Raw genomic sequence first — 21,428 nt, 5'->3', positions numbered from 1 at the left:
CACTCTGGCCTTCTTCAGTCGGGGCACTGAGTACAGGAGTTGTGACGTTATATTGCAGTTGTACAGGACGTTGGTGAGGCTGCACTCGGAGTATTGTGTTCAGTCTGGTCGCCCTGCTGTAGGAAAGATGCCATTCATGATTACTGATTGCCCAAGCCTGGGGAAAATGTCCCAGCTCAATGGCATCTTGATCACAACGTGCTAGAAGATGGCTGCTCCCTCACCTCCAGCAGCCAGAGGTTGGTGTTGGTCGCACGAGCCATCGCCATAAAGAGTGGCAGGTTCAGCTGATCCAGCAGCACGTAGACCGGAATCTTCCGCAGGCGGGAGGTGTCCACCAAGTCGATGAAAATATCCACGTCCGTAAACTGGTCCATGACGATCGCGATGACCTGAGGGAGGGGAGTGTGTGGAAACGGGGAGGCAGGAGAATGGAGTGGGGACATGGGGAAAGAGAGTGGGGACATGAGAGGGGGAGGAGGGGATGGGGAGGGAAGGAAGCGAGTGGAGGGAGGGGAGTGTGTGGAAACGGGGAGGCAGGAGAATGGAGTGGGGACATGGGGAAAGAGAGTGGGGACATGAGAGGGGGAGGAGGGGATGGGGAGGGAAGGAAGCGAGTGGAGGGAGGGGAGTGTGTGGAAACGGGAAGGCAGGAGAATGGAGCGGGGACATGGGGAAAGAGAGTGGGGACATGAGAGGGGAAGAAGGGGATGGGGAGGGAAGGAAGCGAATGGAGGGAGGGGAGTGTGTGGAAACGGGGAGGCAGGAGAATGGAGTGGGGACATGGGGAAAGAGGGTGGGGACATGGGAGGGGGAGGAGGGGATAAAGAATGGGGGCAGGGTGAGAGCAGGAGAAGAGTTACATGGATTGTAATTGGAAATATTCATTAGACCATCCAATACCCCCCCCCCCCCACAGAGCTAAAGTCCTACAAAATGAGGAACAAGGGAAAACAATAACAGAAAGCAGAATAAAGTGTTACAGTTACAGAGAAAGAGCAGTGCAGGCAGACAACAAGGTGCAAGGGTCACAACGAGATAGATCGTGAGGTCAAGAGTCCATCTTATCGTACTGGGGGACCGTTGAAATGTCTGATAACAGCGGGGTAGAAGCTGTCTTATCGTACTGGGGACCGTTCAATAGTCTGATAACAGCGGGGTAGAAGCTCTCTTATCGTACTGGGGGACCGTTCAATAGTCTGATAACAGCGGGGTAGAAGCTGTCTTATCGTACTGGGGACCGTTCAATAGTCTGATAACAGCGGGGTAGAAGCTGTCTTATCGTACTGCGGGACTGTTCAATAGTCTGATAACAGCGGGGTAGAAGCTGTCTTATCGTACTGGGGGACCGTTCAATAGTCTGATAACAGCGGGGTAGAAGCTGTCTTATCGTACTGGGGGACCATTCAATAGTCTGATAACAGCGGGGTAGAAGCTGTCTTATCGTACTGGGGGACCGTTCAATAGTCTGATAACAGCGGGGTAGAAGCTGTCTTATCGTACTGCGGGACCGTTCAATAGTCTGATAACAGCGGGGTAGAAGCTGTCTTATCGTACTGGGGGTCCGTTCAATAGTCTGATAACAGCGGGGTAGAAGCTGTCTTATCCTACTGGGGGACCGTTCAATAGTCTGATAACAGCGGGGTAGAAACTGTCTTATCATACTGGGGGTCCGTTCAATAGTCTGATAACAGCGGGGTAGAAGCTGTCTTATCGTACTGCAGGACCGTTCAATAGTCTGATAACAACGGGGTAGAAGCTGTCTTATCGTACTGGGGGACCGTTCAATAGTCTGATAACAGCGGGGTAGAAGCTGTATTATCGTACTGGGGGACCGTTCAATAGTCTGACAACAGTGGGGTAGAAGCTGTGTTATCGTACTGGGATGAGTGACAGTGAAGTAGAGATTTCTGAGTGGTTTCAGAGCCAGCTAGGTGGCTCTAGGTCACTCTGTACCACAGTCAAACCACTGTGTCCTACACATCAATCTGACCCACAGTCGAACCACTGTGTCCTTCACCTCACTCTGACCCACAGTCGAACCACTGTGTCCTACAACTCACTCTGACCCACAGTCGAACCACTGTGTCCTTCACCTCACTCTGACCCACAGTCGAACCACTGTGTCCTACAACTCACTCTGACCCACGTCGAACCACGGTGTCCTACACATCACTCTGACCCACAGTCGAACCACAGTGTCCTACATCTCACTCTGTACCACAGTCGAACCACTGTGTCCTACACCTCACTCTGACCCACAGTCGAACCATTGTGTCCTACACCTCACTCTGACCCACAGTCGAACCACTGTGTCCTGCACCTCACTCTGACCCACAGTCGAACCACTGTGTCCTACACCTCACTCTGTACCACAGTCGAACCACTGTGTCCTACAACTCACTCTGTACCACAGTTGAGCCACTGTGTCCTACACCTCACTCTGACCCACAGTCGAACCACTGTGTCCTACACCTCACCCGGTACCACAGTCGAACCACTGTGTCCTACACCGCACTCTGTACCATAGTTGAGCCACTGTGTCCTACTCCTCATTCTGTACCACAGTCGAACCACTGTGTCCTACACCTCACTCTGACCCACAGTCGAACCACTGTGTCCTACAACTCACTCTGACCCACAGTCGAACCACTGTGTCCTACACCTCACTCTGACCCACAGTCGAACCACTGTGTCCTACAACTCACTCTGACCCACAGTCGAACCACTGTGTCCTACACATCAGTCTGTACCATAGTCGAACCACTGTGTCCTACACCTCACTCTGTACCACAGTCGAACCACTGTGTCCTACAACTCACTCTGTACCACAGTCGAACCACTGTGTCCTACACCTCACTCTGACCCACAGTCGAACCACTGTGTCCTACACCTCACTCTGACCCACAGTCGAACCATTGTGTCCTACACCTCACTCTGACCCACAGTCGAACCACTGTGTCCTACACCTCACCCGGTACCACAGTTGAGCCACTGTGTCCTACACCTCACTCTGACCCACAGTCGAACCACTGTGTCCTAAACCTCACCCGGTACCACAGTCGAACCACTGTGTCCTACACCGCACTCTGTACCATAGTTGAGCCACTGTGTCCTACTCCTCATTCTGTACCACAGTCGAACCACTGTGTCCTACACCTCACTCTGACCCACAGTCGAACCACTGTGTCCTACAACTCACTCTGACCCACAGTCGAACCACTGTGTCCTACAACTCACTCTGACCCACAGTCGAACCACTGTGTCCTACACATCAGTCTGTACCATAGTCGAACCACTGTGTCCTACACCTCACTCTGTACCACAGTCGAACCACTGTGTCCTACAACTCACTCTGTACCACAGTCGAACCACTGTGTCCTACCCCTCACTCTGTACCACAGTCGAACCACAGTGTCCTACACCTCACTCTGACCCACAGTCGAACCACTGTGTCCTACAACTCACTCTGACCCACAGTCGAACCACTGTGTCCTACACATCAGTCTGTACCATAGTCGAACCACTGTGTCCTACACCTCACTCTGTACCACAGTCGAACCACTGTGTCCTACAACTCACTCTGTACCACAGTCGAACCACTGTGTCCTACACATCACTCTGACCCACAGTCGAACCACTGTGTCCTACACCTCACTCTGACCCACAGTCGAACCACTGTGTCCTACACCTCACTCTGACCCACAGTCGAACCATTGTGTCCTACACCTCACTCTGACCCACAGTCGAACCACTGTGTCCTACACCTCACCCGGTACCACAGTTGAGCCACTGTGTCCTACACCTCACTCTGACCCACAGTCGAACCACTGTGTCCTACACCGCACTCTGTACCATAGTTGAGCCACTGTGTCCTACTCCTCACTCTGTACCACAGTCGAACCACTGTGTCCTACACCTCCCTCTGTACCACAGTCGAACCACTGTGTCCTACACCTCACTCTGACCCACAGTCGAACCACTGTGACCTAAACCTCACTCTGACACACAGTCGAACCACTGTGTCCTAAACCTCACTCTGACCCACAGTCGAACCACTGTGTCCTACACCTCACACTGACCCACAATCGAACCACTGTGTCCTACAACTCACTCTGACCCAAGTCGAACCACAGTGTCCTACACCTCACTCTGACCCACAGTCGAACCACTGTGTCCTACAACTCACTCTGTACCACAGTCGAACCACTGTGTCCTACAACTCACTCTGACCCACAGTTGAACCACTGTGTCCTACACCTCACTCTGACCCACAGTCGAACCACTGTGTCCTACACCTCACTCTGACCCACAGTCGAACCACTGTGTCCTACACCTCACTCTGTACCATATTCGAACCACTGTGTCCTACACCTCACTCTGACCCACAGTCGAACCACTGTGTCCTACACCTCAATATGTACCACAGTCGAACCACTGTGTCCTACACCTCACTCTGTACCACAGTCGAACCACAGTGTCCTACACATCACTCTGATCCACAGTCGAACCACTGAGTCCTACACCTCACTCTGACCCATAGTCGAACCACTGTGTCCTACACATCAATCTGACCCACAGTCGAACCACTGTGTCCTACACCTCACTCTGTACCACAGTCGAACCACTGTGTCCTAAACATCACTCTGACCCACAGTCGAACCACTGTGTCCTACACCTCACCCTGAACCACAGTCGAACCACTGTGTTCTACACCTCACTCTGACCCACAGTCGAACCACTATGTCCTACACATCACTCTGACCAACAGTCGAACCACTGTGTCCTACCCCTCACTCTGATCCACAGTCGAACCACTGTGTCCTACACCTCACTCTGACCCACAGTCGAACCACTGTGTCCTACACCTCACTCTGATCCACAGTCGAACCACTGTGTCCTACACATCACTCTGACCCACAGTCGAACCACTGTGTCCTACACCTCACTCTGTACCACAGTCGAACCACTGTGTCCTACACCTCACTCTGACCAACAGTCGAACCACTGTGTCCTACACCTCACTCTGACCCACAGTCGAACCACTGTATCCTACAACTCACTCTGACCCACAGTCGAACCACTGTGTCCTACACATCAGTCTGTACCATAGTCGAACCACTGTGTCCTACACCTCACTCTGACCCACAGTCGAACCACTGTGTCCTACAACTCACTCTGTACCACAGTCGAACCACTGTGTCCTACACATCACTCTGACCCACAGTCGAACCACTGTGTCCTACACCTCACTCTGACCCACAGTCGAACCACTGTGTCCTACACCTCACCCGGTACCACAGTTGAGCCACTGTGTCCTACACCTCACTCTGACCCACAGTCGAACCACTGTGTCCTACACCTCACTCTGACCCACAGTCGAACCACTGTGTCCTACACCGCACTCTGTACCATAGTTGAGCCACTGTGTCCTACTCCACACTCTGTACACAGTCGAACCACTGTGTCCTACACCTCACTCTGACCCACAGTCGAACCACTGTGACCTAAACCTCACTCTGACACACAGTCGAACCACTGTGTCCTACACCTCACTCTGTACCACAGTCGAACCACTGTGTCCTACACCTCACTCTGTACCACAGTCGAACCACTGTGACCTACACCTCACTCTGTACCACAGTCGAACCACTGTGTCCTACACATCACTCTGCACCACAGTCGAACCACTGTGTCCTACACCTCACTCTGTACCACAGTCGAACCACTGTGTCCTGCACATCACTCTGACCCACAGTCGAACCACTGTGTCCTACACCTCACTCTGTACCACAGTCAAACCACTGTGTCCTGCACATCACTCTGACCCACAGTCGAACCACTGTGTCCTACACATCACTCTGACCCACAGTCGAACCACAGTGTCCTACACCTCACTCTGACCCACAGTCGAACCACTGTGTCCTACATCTCACTCTGTACCACAGTCGAACCACTGTGTCCTACACCTCACTCTGACCCACAGTTGAACCACTGTGTCCTACCCCTCACTCTGACCCACAGTCGAACCAGTGTGTCCGACACCTCACTCTGACCCACAGTCGAACCACTGTGTCCTACACATCACTCTGACCCACAGTCGAACCACAGTGTCCTACACCTCACTCTGACCCACAGTCGAACCACTGTGTCCTACACCTCACTCTGTACCACAGTCGAACCACTGTGTCCTACACCTCACTCTGTACCACAGTCGAACCACTGTGTCCTGCACATCACTCTGACCCACAGTCGAACCACTGTGTCCTTCACCTCACTCTGTACCATATTCGAACCACTGTGTCCTACACCTCACTCTGACCCACAGTCGAACCACTGAGTCCTACACCTCACTCTGACCCATAGTCGAACCACTGTGTCCTACACATCAATCTGACCCACAGTCGAACCACTGTGTCCTACACCTCACTCTGTACCACAGTCGAACCACTGTGTCCTACTCCTCATTCTGTACCACAGTCGAACCACTGTGTCCTACACCTCACTCTGACCCACAGTCGAACCACTGTGTCCTACAACTCACTCTGACCCACAGTCGAACCACTGTGTCCTACACCTCACTCTGACCCACAGTCGAACCACTGTGTCCTACAACTCACTCTGACCCACAGTCGAACCACTGTGTCCTACACATCAGTCTGTACCATAGTCGAACCACTGTGTCCTACACCTCACTCTGTACCACAGTCGAACCACTGTGTCCTACAACTCACTCTGTACCACAGTCGAACCACTGTGTCCTACACCTCACTCTGACCCACAGTCGAACCACTGTGTCCTACACCTCACTCTGACCCACAGTCGAACCATTGTGTCCTACACCTCACTCTGACCCACAGTCGAACCACTGTGTCCTACACCTCACCCGGTACCACAGTTGAGCCACTGTGTCCTACACCTCACTCTGACCCACAGTCGAACCACTGTGTCCTAAACCTCACCCGGTACCACAGTCGAACCACTGTGTCCTACACCGCACTCTGTACCATAGTTGAGCCACTGTGTCCTACTCCTCATTCTGTACCACAGTCGAACCACTGTGTCCTACACCTCACTCTGACCCACAGTCGAACCACTGTGTCCTACAACTCACTCTGACCCACAGTCGAACCACTGTGTCCTACACCTCACTCTGACCCACAGTCGAACCACTGTGTCCTACAACTCACTCTGACCCACAGTCGAACCACTGTGTCCTACACATCAGTCTGTACCATAGTCGAACCACTGTGTCCTACACCTCACTCTGTACCACAGTCGAACCACTGTGTCCTACAACTCACTCTGTACCACAGTCGAACCACTGTGTCCTACACATCACTCTGACCCACAGTCGAACCACTGTGTCCTACACCTCACTCTGACCCACAGTCGAACCACTGTGTCCTACACCTCACTCTGACCCACAGTCGAACCATTGTGTCCTACACCTCACTCTGACCCACAGTCGAACCACTGTGTCCTACACCTCACCCGGTACCACAGTTGAGCCACTGTGTCCTACACCTCACTCTGACCCACAGTCGAACCACTGTGTCCTACACCGCACTCTGTACCATAGTTGAGCCACTGTGTCCTACTCCTCACTCTGTACCACAGTCGAACCACTGTGTCCTACACCTCCCTCTGTACCACAGTCGAACCACTGTGTCCTACACCTCACTCTGACCCACAGTCGAACCACTGTGACCTAAACCTCACTCTGACACACAGTCGAACCACTGTGTCCTAAACCTCACTCTGACCCACAGTCGAACCACTGTGTCCTACACCTCACACTGACCCACAATCGAACCACTGTGTCCTACAACTCACTCTGACCCAAGTCGAACCACAGTGTCCTACACCTCACTCTGACCCACAGTCGAACCACTGTGTCCTACAACTCACTCTGTACCACAGTCGAACCACTGTGTCCTACAACTCACTCTGACCCACAGTTGAACCACTGTGTCCTACACCTCACTCTGACCCACAGTCGAACCACTGTGTCCTACACCTCACTCTGACCCACAGTCGAACCACTGTGTCCTACACCTCACTCTGTACCATATTCGAACCACTGTGTCCTACACCTCACTCTGACCCACAGTCGAACCACTGTGTCCTACACCTCAATATGTACCACAGTCGAACCACTGTGTCCTACACCTCACTCTGTACCACAGTCGAACCACAGTGTCCTACACATCACTCTGATCCACAGTCGAACCACTGAGTCCTAAACATCACTCTGACCCACAGTCGAACCACTGTGTCCTACACCTCACCCTGAACCACAGTCGAACCACTGTGTTCTACACCTCACTCTGACCCACAGTCGAACCACTATGTCCTACACATCACTCTGACCAACAGTCGAACCACTGTGTCCTACCCCTCACTCTGATCCACAGTCGAACCACTGTGTCCTACACCTCACTCTGACCCACAGTCGAACCACTGTGTCCTACACCTCACTCTGATCCACAGTCGAACCACTGTGTCCTACACATCACTCTGACCCACAGTCGAACCACTGTGTCCTACACCTCACTCTGTACCACAGTCGAACCACTGTGTCCTACACCTCACTCTGACCAACAGTCGAACCACTGTGTCCTACACCTCACTCTGACCCACAGTCGAACCACTGTATCCTACAACTCACTCTGACCCACAGTCGAACCACTGTGTCCTACACATCAGTCTGTACCATAGTCGAACCACTGTGTCCTACACCTCACTCTGACCCACAGTCGAACCAGTGTGTCCTACAACTCACTCTGTACCACAGTCGAACCACTGTGTCCTACACATCACTCTGACCCACAGTCGAACCACTGTGTCCTACACCTCACTCTGACCCACAGTCGAACCACTGTGTCCTACACCTCACCCGGTACCACAGTTGAGCCACTGTGTCCTACACCTCACTCTGACCCACAGTCGAACCACTGTGTCCTACACCTCACTCTGACCCACAGTCGAACCACTGTGTCCTACACCGCACTCTGTACCATAGTTGAGCCACTGTGTCCTACTCCACACTCTGTACACAGTCGAACCACTGTGTCCTACACCTCACTCTGACCCACAGTCGAACCACTGTGACCTAAACCTCACTCTGACACACAGTCGAACCACTGTGTCCTACACCTCACTCTGTACCACAGTCGAACCACTGTGTCCTACACCTCACTCTGTACCACAGTCGAACCACTGTGACCTACACCTCACTCTGTACCACAGTCGAACCACTGTGTCCTACACATCACTCTGCACCACAGTCGAACCACTGTGTCCTACACCTCACTCTGTACCACAGTCGAACCACTGTGTCCTGCACATCACTCTGACCCACAGTCGAACCACTGTGTCCTACACCTCACTCTGTACCACAGTCAAACCACTGTGTCCTGCACATCACTCTGACCCACAGTCGAACCACTGTGTCCTACACATCACTCTGACCCACAGTCGAACCACAGTGTCCTACACCTCACTCTGACCCACAGTCGAACCACTGTGTCCTACATCTCACTCTGTACCACAGTCGAACCACTGTGTCCTACACCTCACTCTGACCCACAGTTGAACCACTGTGTCCTACCCCTCACTCTGACCCACAGTCGAACCAGTGTGTCCGACACCTCACTCTGACCCACAGTCGAACCACTGTGTCCTACACATCACTCTGACCCACAGTCGAACCACAGTGTCCTACACCTCACTCTGACCCACAGTCGAACCACTGTGTCCTACACCTCACTCTGTACCACAGTCGAACCACTGTGTCCTACACCTCACTCTGTACCACAGTCGAACCACTGTGTCCTGCACATCACTCTGACCCACAGTCGAACCACTGTGTCCTTCACCTCACTCTGTACCACAGTCGAACCACTGTGTCCTACAACTCACTCTGACCCACAGTCGAACCACAGTGTCCTACACCTCACTCTGACCCACAGTCGAACCACAGTGTCCTACACCTCACTCTGACCCACAGTCGAACCACTGTGTCCTACACCTCACTCTGTACCACAGTCGAACCACTGTGTCCTGCACATCACTCTGACCCACAGTCGAACCACTGTGTCCTTCACCTCACTCTGTACCACAGTCGAACCACTGTGTCCTACAACTCACTCTGACCCACAGTCGAACCACTGTGTCCTACACCTCACCCGGTACCACAGTCGAACCACTGTGTCCTACACCTCACTCTGTACCACAGTCGAACCACTGTGTCCTACACCTCACTCTGTACCACAGTCGAACCACTGTGTCCTACACCTCACTCTGACCCACAGTCGAACCACTGTGTCCTACACCTCACTCTGTACCACAGTCGAACCACTGTGTCCTACACCTCACTCTGTACCACAGTCGAACCACTGTGTCCTACACCTCACTCTGTACCACAGTCGAACCACTGTATCCTACACATAACTCTGACCCACAGTCGAACCACTGTGTCCTACTCCTCACTCTGTACCACAGTCGAACCACAGTGTCCTACACCTCACTCTGTACCACAGTCGAACCACTGTGTCCTGCACATCACTCTGACCCACAGTCGAACCACTGTGTCCTACACCTCACTCTGTACCACAGTCGAACCACTGTGTCCTGCACATCACTCTGACCCACAGTCGAACCACTGTGTCCTACACATCACTCTGACCCACAGTCGAACCACAGTGTCCTACACCTCACTCTGACCCACAGTCGAACCACTGTGTCCTACACCTCACCCGGTACCACAGTTGAGCCACTGTGTCCTACACCTCACTCTGACCCACAGTCGAACCACTGTGTCCTACACCGCACTCTGTACCATAGTTGAGCCACTGTGTCCTACTCCTCACTCTGTACCACAGTCGAACCACTGTGTCCTACACCTCCCTCTGTACCACAGTCGAACCACTGTGTCCTACACCTCACTCTGACCCACAGTCGAACCACTGTGACCTAAACCTCACTCTGACACACAGTCGAACCACTGTGTCCTAAACCTCACTCTGACCCACAGTCGAACCACTGTGTCCTACACCTCACACTGACCCACAATCGAACCACTGTGTCCTACAACTCACTCTGACCCAAGTCGAACCACAGTGTCCTACACCTCACTCTGACCCACAGTCGAACCACTGTGTCCTACAACTCACTCTGTACCACAGTCGAACCACTGTGTCCTACAACTCACTCTGACCCACAGTTGAACCACTGTGTCCTACACCTCACTCTGACCCACAGTCGAACCACTGTGTCCTACACCTCACTCTGACCCACAGTCGAACCACTGTGTCCTACACCTCACTCTGTACCATATTCGAACCACTGTGTCCTACACCTCACTCTGACCCACAGTCGAACCACTGTGTCCTACACCTCAATATGTACCACAGTCGAACCACTGTGTCCTACACCTCACTCTGTACCACAGTCGAACCACAGTGTCCTACACATCACTCTGATCCACAGTCGAACCACTGAGTCCTACACCTCACTCTGACCCATAGTCGAACCACTGTGTCCTACACATCAATCTGACCCACAGTCGAACCACTGTGTCCTACACCTCACTCTGTACCACAGTCGAACCACTGTGTCCTAAACATCACTCTGACCCACAGTCGAACCACTGTGTCCTACACCTCACCCTGAACCACAGTCGAACCACTGTGTTCTACACCTCACTCTGACCCACAGTCGAACCACTATGTCCTACACATCACTCTGACCAACAGTCGAACCACTGTGTCCTACCCCTCACTCTGATCCACAGTCGAACCACTGTGTCCTACACCTCACTCTGACCCACAGTCGAACCACTGTGTCCTACACCTCACTCTGATCCACAGTCGAACCACTGTGTCCTACACATCACTCTGACCCACAGTCGAACCACTGTGTCCTACACCTCACTCTGTACCACAGTCGAACCACTGTGTCCTACACCTCACTCTGACCAACAGTCGAACCACTGTGTCCTACACCTCACTCTGACCCACAGTCGAACCACTGTATCCTACAACTCACTCTGACCCACAGTCGAACCACTGTGTCCTACACATCACTCTGTACCATAGTCGAACCACTGTGTCCTACACCTCACTCTGACCCACAGTCGAACCAGTGTGTCCTACAACTCACTCTGTACCACAGTCGAACCACTGTGTCCTACACATCACTCTGACCCACAGTCGAACCACTGTGTCCTACACCTCACTCTGACCCACAGTCGAACCACTGTGTCCTACACCTCACCCGGTACCACAGTTGAGCCACTGTGTCCTACACCTCACTCTGACCCACAGTCGAACCACTGTGTCCTACACCTCACTCTGACCCACAGTCGAACCACTGTGTCCTACACCGCACTCTGTACCATAGTTGAGCCACTGTGTCCTACTCCACACTCTGTACACAGTCGAACCACTGTGTCCTACACCTCACTCTGACCCACAGTCGAACCACTGTGACCTAAACCTCACTCTGACACACAGTCGAACCACTGTGTCCTACACCTCACTCTGTACCACAGTCGAACCACTGTGTCCTACACCTCACTCTGTACCACAGTCGAACCACTGTGACCTACACCTCACTCTGTACCACAGTCGAACCACTGTGTCCTACACATCACTCTGCACCACAGTCGAACCACTGTGTCCTACACCTCACTCTGTACCACAGTCGAACCACTGTGTCCTGCACATCACTCTGACCCACAGTCGAACCACTGTGTCCTACACCTCACTCTGTACCACAGTCAAACCACTGTGTCCTGCACATCACTCTGACCCACAGTCGAACCACTGTGTCCTACACATCACTCTGACCCACAGTCGAACCACAGTGTCCTACACCTCACTCTGACCCACAGTCGAACCACTGTGTCCTACATCTCACTCTGTACCACAGTCGAACCACTGTGTCCTACACCTCACTCTGACCCACAGTTGAACCACTGTGTCCTACCCCTCACTCTGACCCACAGTCGAACCAGTGTGTCCGACACCTCACTCTGACCCACAGTCGAACCACTGTGTCCTACACATCACTCTGACCCACAGTCGAACCACAGTGTCCTACACCTCACTCTGACCCACAGTCGAACCACTGTGTCCTACACCTCACTCTGTACCACAGTCGAACCACTGTGTCCTACACCTCACTCTGTACCACAGTCGAACCACTGTGTCCTGCACATCACTCTGACCCACAGTCGAACCACTGTGTCCTTCACCTCACTCTGTACCACAGTCGAACCACTGTGTCCTACAACTCACTCTGACCCACAGTCGAACCACAGTGTCCTACACCTCACTCTGACCCACAGTCGAACCACAGTGTCCTACACCTCACTCTGACCCACAGTCGAACCACTGTGTCCTACACCTCACTCTGTACCACAGTCGAACCACTGTGTCCTGCACATCACTCTGACCCACAGTCGAACCACTGTGTCCTTCACCTCACTCTGTACCACAGTCGAACCACTGTGTCCTACAACTCACTCTGACCCACAGTCGAACCACTGTGTCCTACACCTCACCCGGTACCACAGTCGAACCACTGTGTCCTACACCTCACTCTGTACCACAGTCGAACCACTGTGTCCTACACCTCACTCTGTACCACAGTCGAACCACTGTGTCCTACACCTCACTCTGACCCACAGTCGAACCACTGTGTCCTACACCTCACTCTGTACCACAGTCGAACCACTGTGTCCTACACCTCACTCTGTACCACAGTCGAACCACTGTGTCCTACACCTCACTCTGTACCACAGTCGAACCACTGTATCCTACACATAACTCTGACCCACAGTCGAACCACTGTGTCCTACTCCTCACTCTGTACCACAGTCGAACCACAGTGTCCTACACCTCACTCTGTACCACAGTCGAACCACTGTGTCCTGCACATCACTCTGACCCACAGTCGAACCACTGTGTCCTACACCTCACTCTGTACCACAGTCGAACCACTGTGTCCTGCACATCACTCTGACCCACAGTCGAACCACTGTGTCCTACACATCACTCTGACCCACAGTCGAACCACAGTGTCCTACACCTCACTCTGACCCACAGTCGAACCACTGTGTCCTACACCTCACTCTGTACCACAGTCGAACCACTGTGTCCTACACCTCACTCTGACCCACAGTTGAACCACTGTGTCCTACCCCTCACTCTGACCCACAGTCGAACCAGTGTGTCCGACACCTCACTCTGACCCACAGTCGAACCATTGTGTCCTACACATCACTCTGACCCACAGTCGAACCACAGTGTCCTACACCTCACTCTGACCCACAGTCGAACCACTGTGTCCTACACCTCACTCTGTACCACAGTCGAACCACTGTGTCCTACACCTCACTCTGTACCACAGTCGAACCACTGTGTCCTGCACATCACTCTGACCCACAGTCGAACCACTGTGTCCTTCACCTCACTCTGTACCACAGTCGAACCACTGTGTCCTACAACTCACTCTGACCCACAGTCGAACCACAGTGTCCTACACCTCACTCTGACCCACAGTCGAACCACAGTGTCCTACACCTCACTCTGACCCACAGTCGAACCACTGTGTCCTACACCTCACTCTGTACCACAGTCGAACCACTGTGTCCTGCACATCACTCTGACCCACAGTCGAACCACTGTGTCCTTCACCTCACTCTGACCCACAGTCGAACCACTGTGTCCTACAACTCACTCTGACCCACAGTCGAACCACTGTGTCCTACACCTCACCCGGTACCACAGTCGAACCACTGTGTCCTACACCTCACTCTGTACCACAGTCGAACCACTGTGTCCTACACCTCACTCTGTACCACAGTCGAACCACTGTGTCCTACACCTCACTCTGACCCACAGTCGAACCACTGTGTCCTACACCTCACTCTGTACCACAGTCGAACCACTGTGTCCTACACCTCACTCTGTACCACAGTCGAACCACTGTGTCCTACACCTCACTCTGTACCACAGTCGAACCACTGTATCCTACACATAACTCTGACCCACAGTCGAACCACTGTGTCCTACTCCTCACTCTGTACCACAGTCGAACCACAGTGTCCTACACCTCACTCTGCACCACAGTCGAACCACTGTGTCCTACACCTCACTCTGACCCACAGTCGAACCAGTGTCCTACACATCACTCTGACCCACAGTCGAACCACTGTGTCCTACAACTCACTCTGACCCACAGTCGAACCACTGTGTCCTTCACCTCACTCTGACCCACAGTCGAACCACTGTGTCCTACAACTCACTCTGACCCACAGTCGAACCACTGTGTCCTACACCTCACCCGGTACCACAGTCGAACCACTGTGTCCTACACCTCACTCTGTACCACAGTCGAACCACTGTGTCCTACACCTCACTCTGTACCACAGTCGAACCACTGTGTCCTACACCTCACTCTGACCCACAGTCGAACCACTGTGTCCTACACCTCACTCTGTACCACAGTCGAACCACTGTGTCCTACACCTCACTCTGTACCACAGTCGAACCACTGTGTCCTACACCTCACTCTGTACCACAGTCGAACCACTGTGTCCTGCACATCACTCTGACCCACAGTCGAACCACTGTGTCCTTCACCTCACTCTGTACCACAGTCGAACCACTGTGTCCTACAACTCACTCTGACCCACAGTCGAACCACAGTGTCCTACACCTCACTCTGACCCACAGTCGAACCACAGTGTCCTACACCTCACTCTGACCCACAGTCGAACCACTGTGTCCTACACCTCACTCTGTACCACAGTCGAACCACTGTGTCCTGCACATCACTCTGACCCACAGTCGAACCACTGTGTCCTTCACCTCACTCTGTACCACAGTCGAACCACTGTGTCCTACAACTCACTCTGACCCACAGTCGAACCACTGTGTCCTACACCTCACCCGGTACCACAGTCGAACCACTGTGTCCTACACCTCACTCTGTACCACAGTCGAACCACTGTGTCCTACACCTCACTCTGTACCACAGTCGAACCACTGTGTCCTACACCTCACTCTGACCCACAGTCGAACCACTGTGTCCTACACCTCACTCTGTACCACAGTCGAACCACTGTGTCCTACACCTCACTCTGTACCACAGTCGAACCACTGTGTCCTACACCTCACTCTGTACCACAGTCGAACCACTGTATCCTACACATAACTCTGACCCACAGTCGAACCACTGTGTCCTACTCCTCACTCTGTACCACAGTCGAACCACAGTGTCCTACACCTCACTCTGTACCACAGTCGAACCACTGTGTCCTGCACATCACTCTGACCCACAGTCGAACCACTGTGTCCTACACCTCACTCTGTACCACAGTCGAACCACTGTGTCCTGCACATCACTCTGACCCACAGTCGAACCACTGTGTCCTACACATCACTCAGACCCACAGTCGAACCACAGTGTCCTACACCTCACTCTGACCCACAGTCGAACCACTGTGTCCTACACCTCACTCTGTACCACAGTCGAACCACTGTGTCCTACACCTCACTCTGACCCACAGTTGAACCACTGTGTCCTACCCCTCACTCTGACCCACAGTCGAACCAGTGTGTCCGACACCTCACTCTGACCCACAGTCGAACCACTGTGTCCTACACATCACTCTGACCCACAGTCGAACCACAGTGTCCTACACCTCACTCTGACCCACAGTCGAACCACTGTGTCCTACACCTCACTCTGTACCACAGTCGAACCACTGTGTCCTACACCTCACTCTGTACCACAGTCGAACCACTGTGTCCTGCACATCACTCTGACCCACAGTCGAACCACTGTGTCCTTCACCTCACTCTGTAACACAGTCGAACCACTGTGTCCTACAACTCACTCTGACCCACAGTCGAACCACAGTGTCCTACACCTCACTCTGACCCACAGTCGAACCACAGTGTCCTACACCTCACTCTGACCCACAGTCGAACCACTGTGTCCTACACCTCACTCTGTACCACAGTCGAACCACTGTGTCCTGCACATCACTCTGACCCACAGTCGAACCACTGTGTCCTTCACCTCACTCTGACCCACAGTCGAACCACTGTGTCCTACAACTCACTCTGACCCACAGTCGAACCACTGTGTCCTACACCTCACCCGGTACCACAGTCGAACCACTGTGTCCTACACCTCACTCTGTACCACAGTCGAACCACTGTGTCCTACACCTCACTCTGTACCACAGTCGAACCACTGGTTCCTACACCTCACTCTGACCCACAGTCGAACCACTGTGTCCTACACCTCACTCTGTACCACAGTCGAACCACTGTGTCCTACACCTCACTCTGTACCACAGTCGAACCACTGTGTCCTACACCTCACTCTGTACCACAGTCGAACCACTGTATCCTACACATAACTCTGACCCACAGTCGAACCACTGTGTCCTACTCCTCACTCTGTACCACAGTCGAACCACAGTGTCCTACACCTCACTCTGCACCACAGTCGAACCACTGTGTCCTACACCTCACTCTGACCCACAGTCGAACCAGTGTCCTACACATCACTCTGACCCACAGTCGAACCACAGTGTCCTACAACTCACTCTGACCCACAGTCGAACCACTGTTTCCTACACCTCACTCTGTACCACAGTTGAACCACTGTGTCCTACACCTCACTCTGACCCACAGTCGAACCACTGTGACCTACACCTCACTCTGACCCACAGTCGAACCACTGTGTCCTACACCTCACTCTGTACCACAGTTGAACCACTGTGTCCTACACCTCACTCTGACCCACAGTCGAACCACTGTGACCTACACCTCACTCTGTACCACAGTCGAACCACTCTGTCCTACACCTCACTCTGTACCACAGTCGAACCACTGTGTCCTACACCTCACTCTGTACCACAGTCGAACCACTGTGTCCTACACCTCACTCTGTACCACTGTCGAACCACTGTGTCCTACACCTCACTCTGACCCACAGTCGAACCACTGTGTCCTACACCTCACTCTGTACCACAGTCGAACCACTGTGTCCTACACCTCACTCTGTACCACAGTCGAACCACTGTGTCCTACACCTCACTCTGTACCACAGTCGAACCACTGTGTCCTGCACATCACTCTGACCCACAGTCGAACCACTGCGTCCTTCACCTCACTCTGTACCACAGTCGAACCACTGTGTCCTACAACTCACTCTGACCCACAGTCGAACCACAGTGTCCTACACCTCACTCTGACCCACAGTCGAACCACAGTGTCCTACACCTCACTCTGACCCACAGTCGAACCACAGTGTCCTACACCTCACTCTGTACCACAGTCGAACCACTGTGTCCTGCACATCACTCTGACCCACAGTCGAACCACTGTGTCCTTCACCTCACTCTGTACCACAGTCGAACCACTGTGTCCTACAACTCACTCTGACCCACAGTCGAACCACTGTGTCCTACACCTCACCCGGTACCACAGTCGAACCACTGTGTCCTACACCTCACTCTGTACCACAGTCGAACCACTGTGTCCTACACCTCACTCTGTACCACAGTCGAACCACTGTGTCCTACACCTCACTCTGACCCACAGTCGAACCACTGTGTCCTACACCTCACTCTGTACCACAGTCGAACCACTGTGTCCTACACCTCACTCTGTACCACAGTCGAACCACTGTGTCCTACACCTCACTCTGTACCACAGTCGAACCACTGTATCCTACACATAACTCTGACCCACAGTCGAACCACTGTGTCCTACTCCTCACTCTGTACCACAGTCGAACCACAGTGTCCTACACCTCACTCTGTACCACAGTCGAACCACTGTGTCCTGCACATCACTCTGACCCACAGTCGAACCACTGTGTCCTACACCTCACTCTGTACCACAGTCGAACCACTGTGTCCTGCACATCACTCTGACCCACAGTCGAACCACTGTGTCCTACACATCACTCAGACCCACAGTCGAACCACAGTGTCCTACACCTCACTCTGACCCACAGTCGAACCACTGTGTCCTACACCTCACTCTGTACCACAGTCGAACCACTGTGTCCTACACCTCACTCTGACCCACAGTTGAACCACTGTGTCCTACCCCTCACTCTGACCCACAGTCGAACCAGTGTGTCCGACACCTCACTCTGACCCACAGTCGAACCACTGTGTCCTACACATCACTCTGACCCACAGTCGAACCACAGTGTCCTACACCTCACTCTGACCCACAGTCGAACCACTGTGTCCTACACCTCACTCTGTACCACAGTCGAACCACTGTGTCCTACACCTCACTCTGTACCACAGTCGAACCACTGTGTCCTGCACATCACTCTGACCCACAGTCGAACCACTGTGTCCTTCACCTCACTCTGTACCACAGTCGAACCACTGTGTCCTACAACTCACTCTGACCCACAGTCGAACCACAGTGTCCTACACCTCACTCTGACCCACAGTCGAACCACAGTGTCCTACACCTCACTCTGACCCACAGTCGAACCACTGTGTCCTACACCTCACTCTGTACCACAGTCGAACCACTGTGTCCTGCACATCACTCTGACCCACAGTCGAACCACTGTGTCCTTCACCTCACTCTGACCCACAGTCGAACCACTGTGTCCTACAACTCACTCTGACCCACAGTCGAACCACTGTGTCCTACACCTCACCCGGTACCACAGTCGAACCACTGTGTCCTACACCTCACTCTGTACCACAGTCGAACCACTGTGTCCTACACCTCACTCTGTACCACAGTCGAACCACTGGTTCCTACACCTCACTCTGACCCACAGTCGAACCACTGTGTCCTACACCTCACTCTGTACCACAGTCGAACCACTGTGTCCTACACCTCACTCTGTACCACAGTCGAACCACTGTGTCCTACACCTCACTCTGTACCACAGTCGAACCACTGTATCCTACACATAACTCTGACCCACAGTCGAACCACTGTGTCCTACTCCTCACTCTGTACCACAGTCGAACCACAGTGTCCTACACCTCACTCTGCACAACAGTCGAACCACTGTGTCCTACACCTCACTCTGACCCACAGTCGAACCAGTGTCCTACACATCACTCTGACCCACAGTCGAACCACAGTGTCCTACAACTCACACTGACCCACAGTCGAACCACAGTGTCCTACACCTCACTCTGACCCACAGTCGAACCACTGTGTCCTACACCTCACTCTGTACCACAGTCGAACCACTGTGTCCTACACCTCACTCTGTACCACAGTCGAACCACTGTGTCCTGCACATCACTCTGACCCACAGTCGAACCACTGTGTCCTTCACCTCACTCTGTACCACAGTCGAACCACTGTGTCCTACAACTCACTCTGACCCACAGTCGAACCACAGTGTCCTACACCTCACTCTGACCCACAGTCGAACCACAGTGTCCTACACCTCACTCTGACCCACAGTCGAACCACTGTGTCCTACACCTCACTCTGTACCACAGTCGAACCACTGTGTCCTGCACATCACTCTGACCCACAGTCGAACCACTGTGTCCTTCACCTCACTCTGACCCACAGTCGAACCACTGTGTCCTACAACTCACTCTGACCCACAGTCGAACCACTGTGTCCTACACCTCACCCGGTACCACAGTCGAACCACTGTGTCCTACACCTCACTCTGTACCACAGTCGAACCACTGTGTCCTACACCTCACTCTGTACCACAGTCGAACCACTGGTTCCTACACCTCACTCTGACCCACAGTCGAACCACTGTGTCCTACACCTCACTCTGTACCACAGTCGAACCACTGTGTCCTACACCTCACTCTGTACCACAGTCGAACCACTGTGTCCTACACCTCACTCTGTACCACAGTCGAACCACTGTATCCTACACATAACTCTGACCCACAGTCGAACCACTGTGTCCTACTCCTCACTCTGTACCACAGTCGAACCACAGTGTCCTACACCTCACTCTGCACAACAGTCGAACCACTGTGTCCTACACCTCACTCTGACCCACAGTCGAACCAGTGTCCTACACATCACTCTGACCCACAGTCGAACCACAGTGTCCTACAACTCACACTGACCCACAGTCGAACCACTGTTTCCTACACCTCACTCTGTACCACAGTTGAACCACTGTGTCCTACACCTCACTCTGACCCACAGTCGAACCACTGTGACCTACACCTCACTCTGACCCACAGTCGAACCACTGTGTCCTACACCTCACTCTGTACCACAGTTGAACCACTGTGTCCTACACCTCACTCTGACCCACAGTCGAACCACTGTGACCTACACCTCACTCTGTACCACAGTCGAACCACTCTGTCCTACACCTCACTCTGTACCACAGTCGAACCACTGTGTCCTACACCTCAC

The 21,428-nt window shown here is 53.2% G+C and overlaps 1 protein-coding gene across 1 annotated transcript in view; it reads right to left on the bottom strand.

Moving 5' to 3' along the window:
• The window catches only part of LOC132385490 (protein FAM83E-like), a 92,447-nt gene that overhangs the window by 6,219 nt on the left and 64,800 nt on the right, over positions 1-21,428 (bottom strand). The window contains exon 3 of the mRNA XM_059957599.1: positions 225-392. Coding sequence (XP_059813582.1) covers positions 225-392 — 168 coding nt within the window. The remainder of the gene's footprint in view (positions 1-224; positions 393-21,428) is intronic.

The sequence above is a fragment of the Hypanus sabinus genome (genome assembly GCF_030144855.1).
Source record: "Hypanus sabinus isolate sHypSab1 chromosome 24 unlocalized genomic scaffold, sHypSab1.hap1 SUPER_24_unloc_21, whole genome shotgun sequence".
Lineage (NCBI taxonomy): Eukaryota > Metazoa > Chordata > Chondrichthyes > Myliobatiformes > Dasyatidae > Hypanus > Hypanus sabinus.
This window is presented reverse-complemented; position numbering and strand designations above follow the sequence as displayed.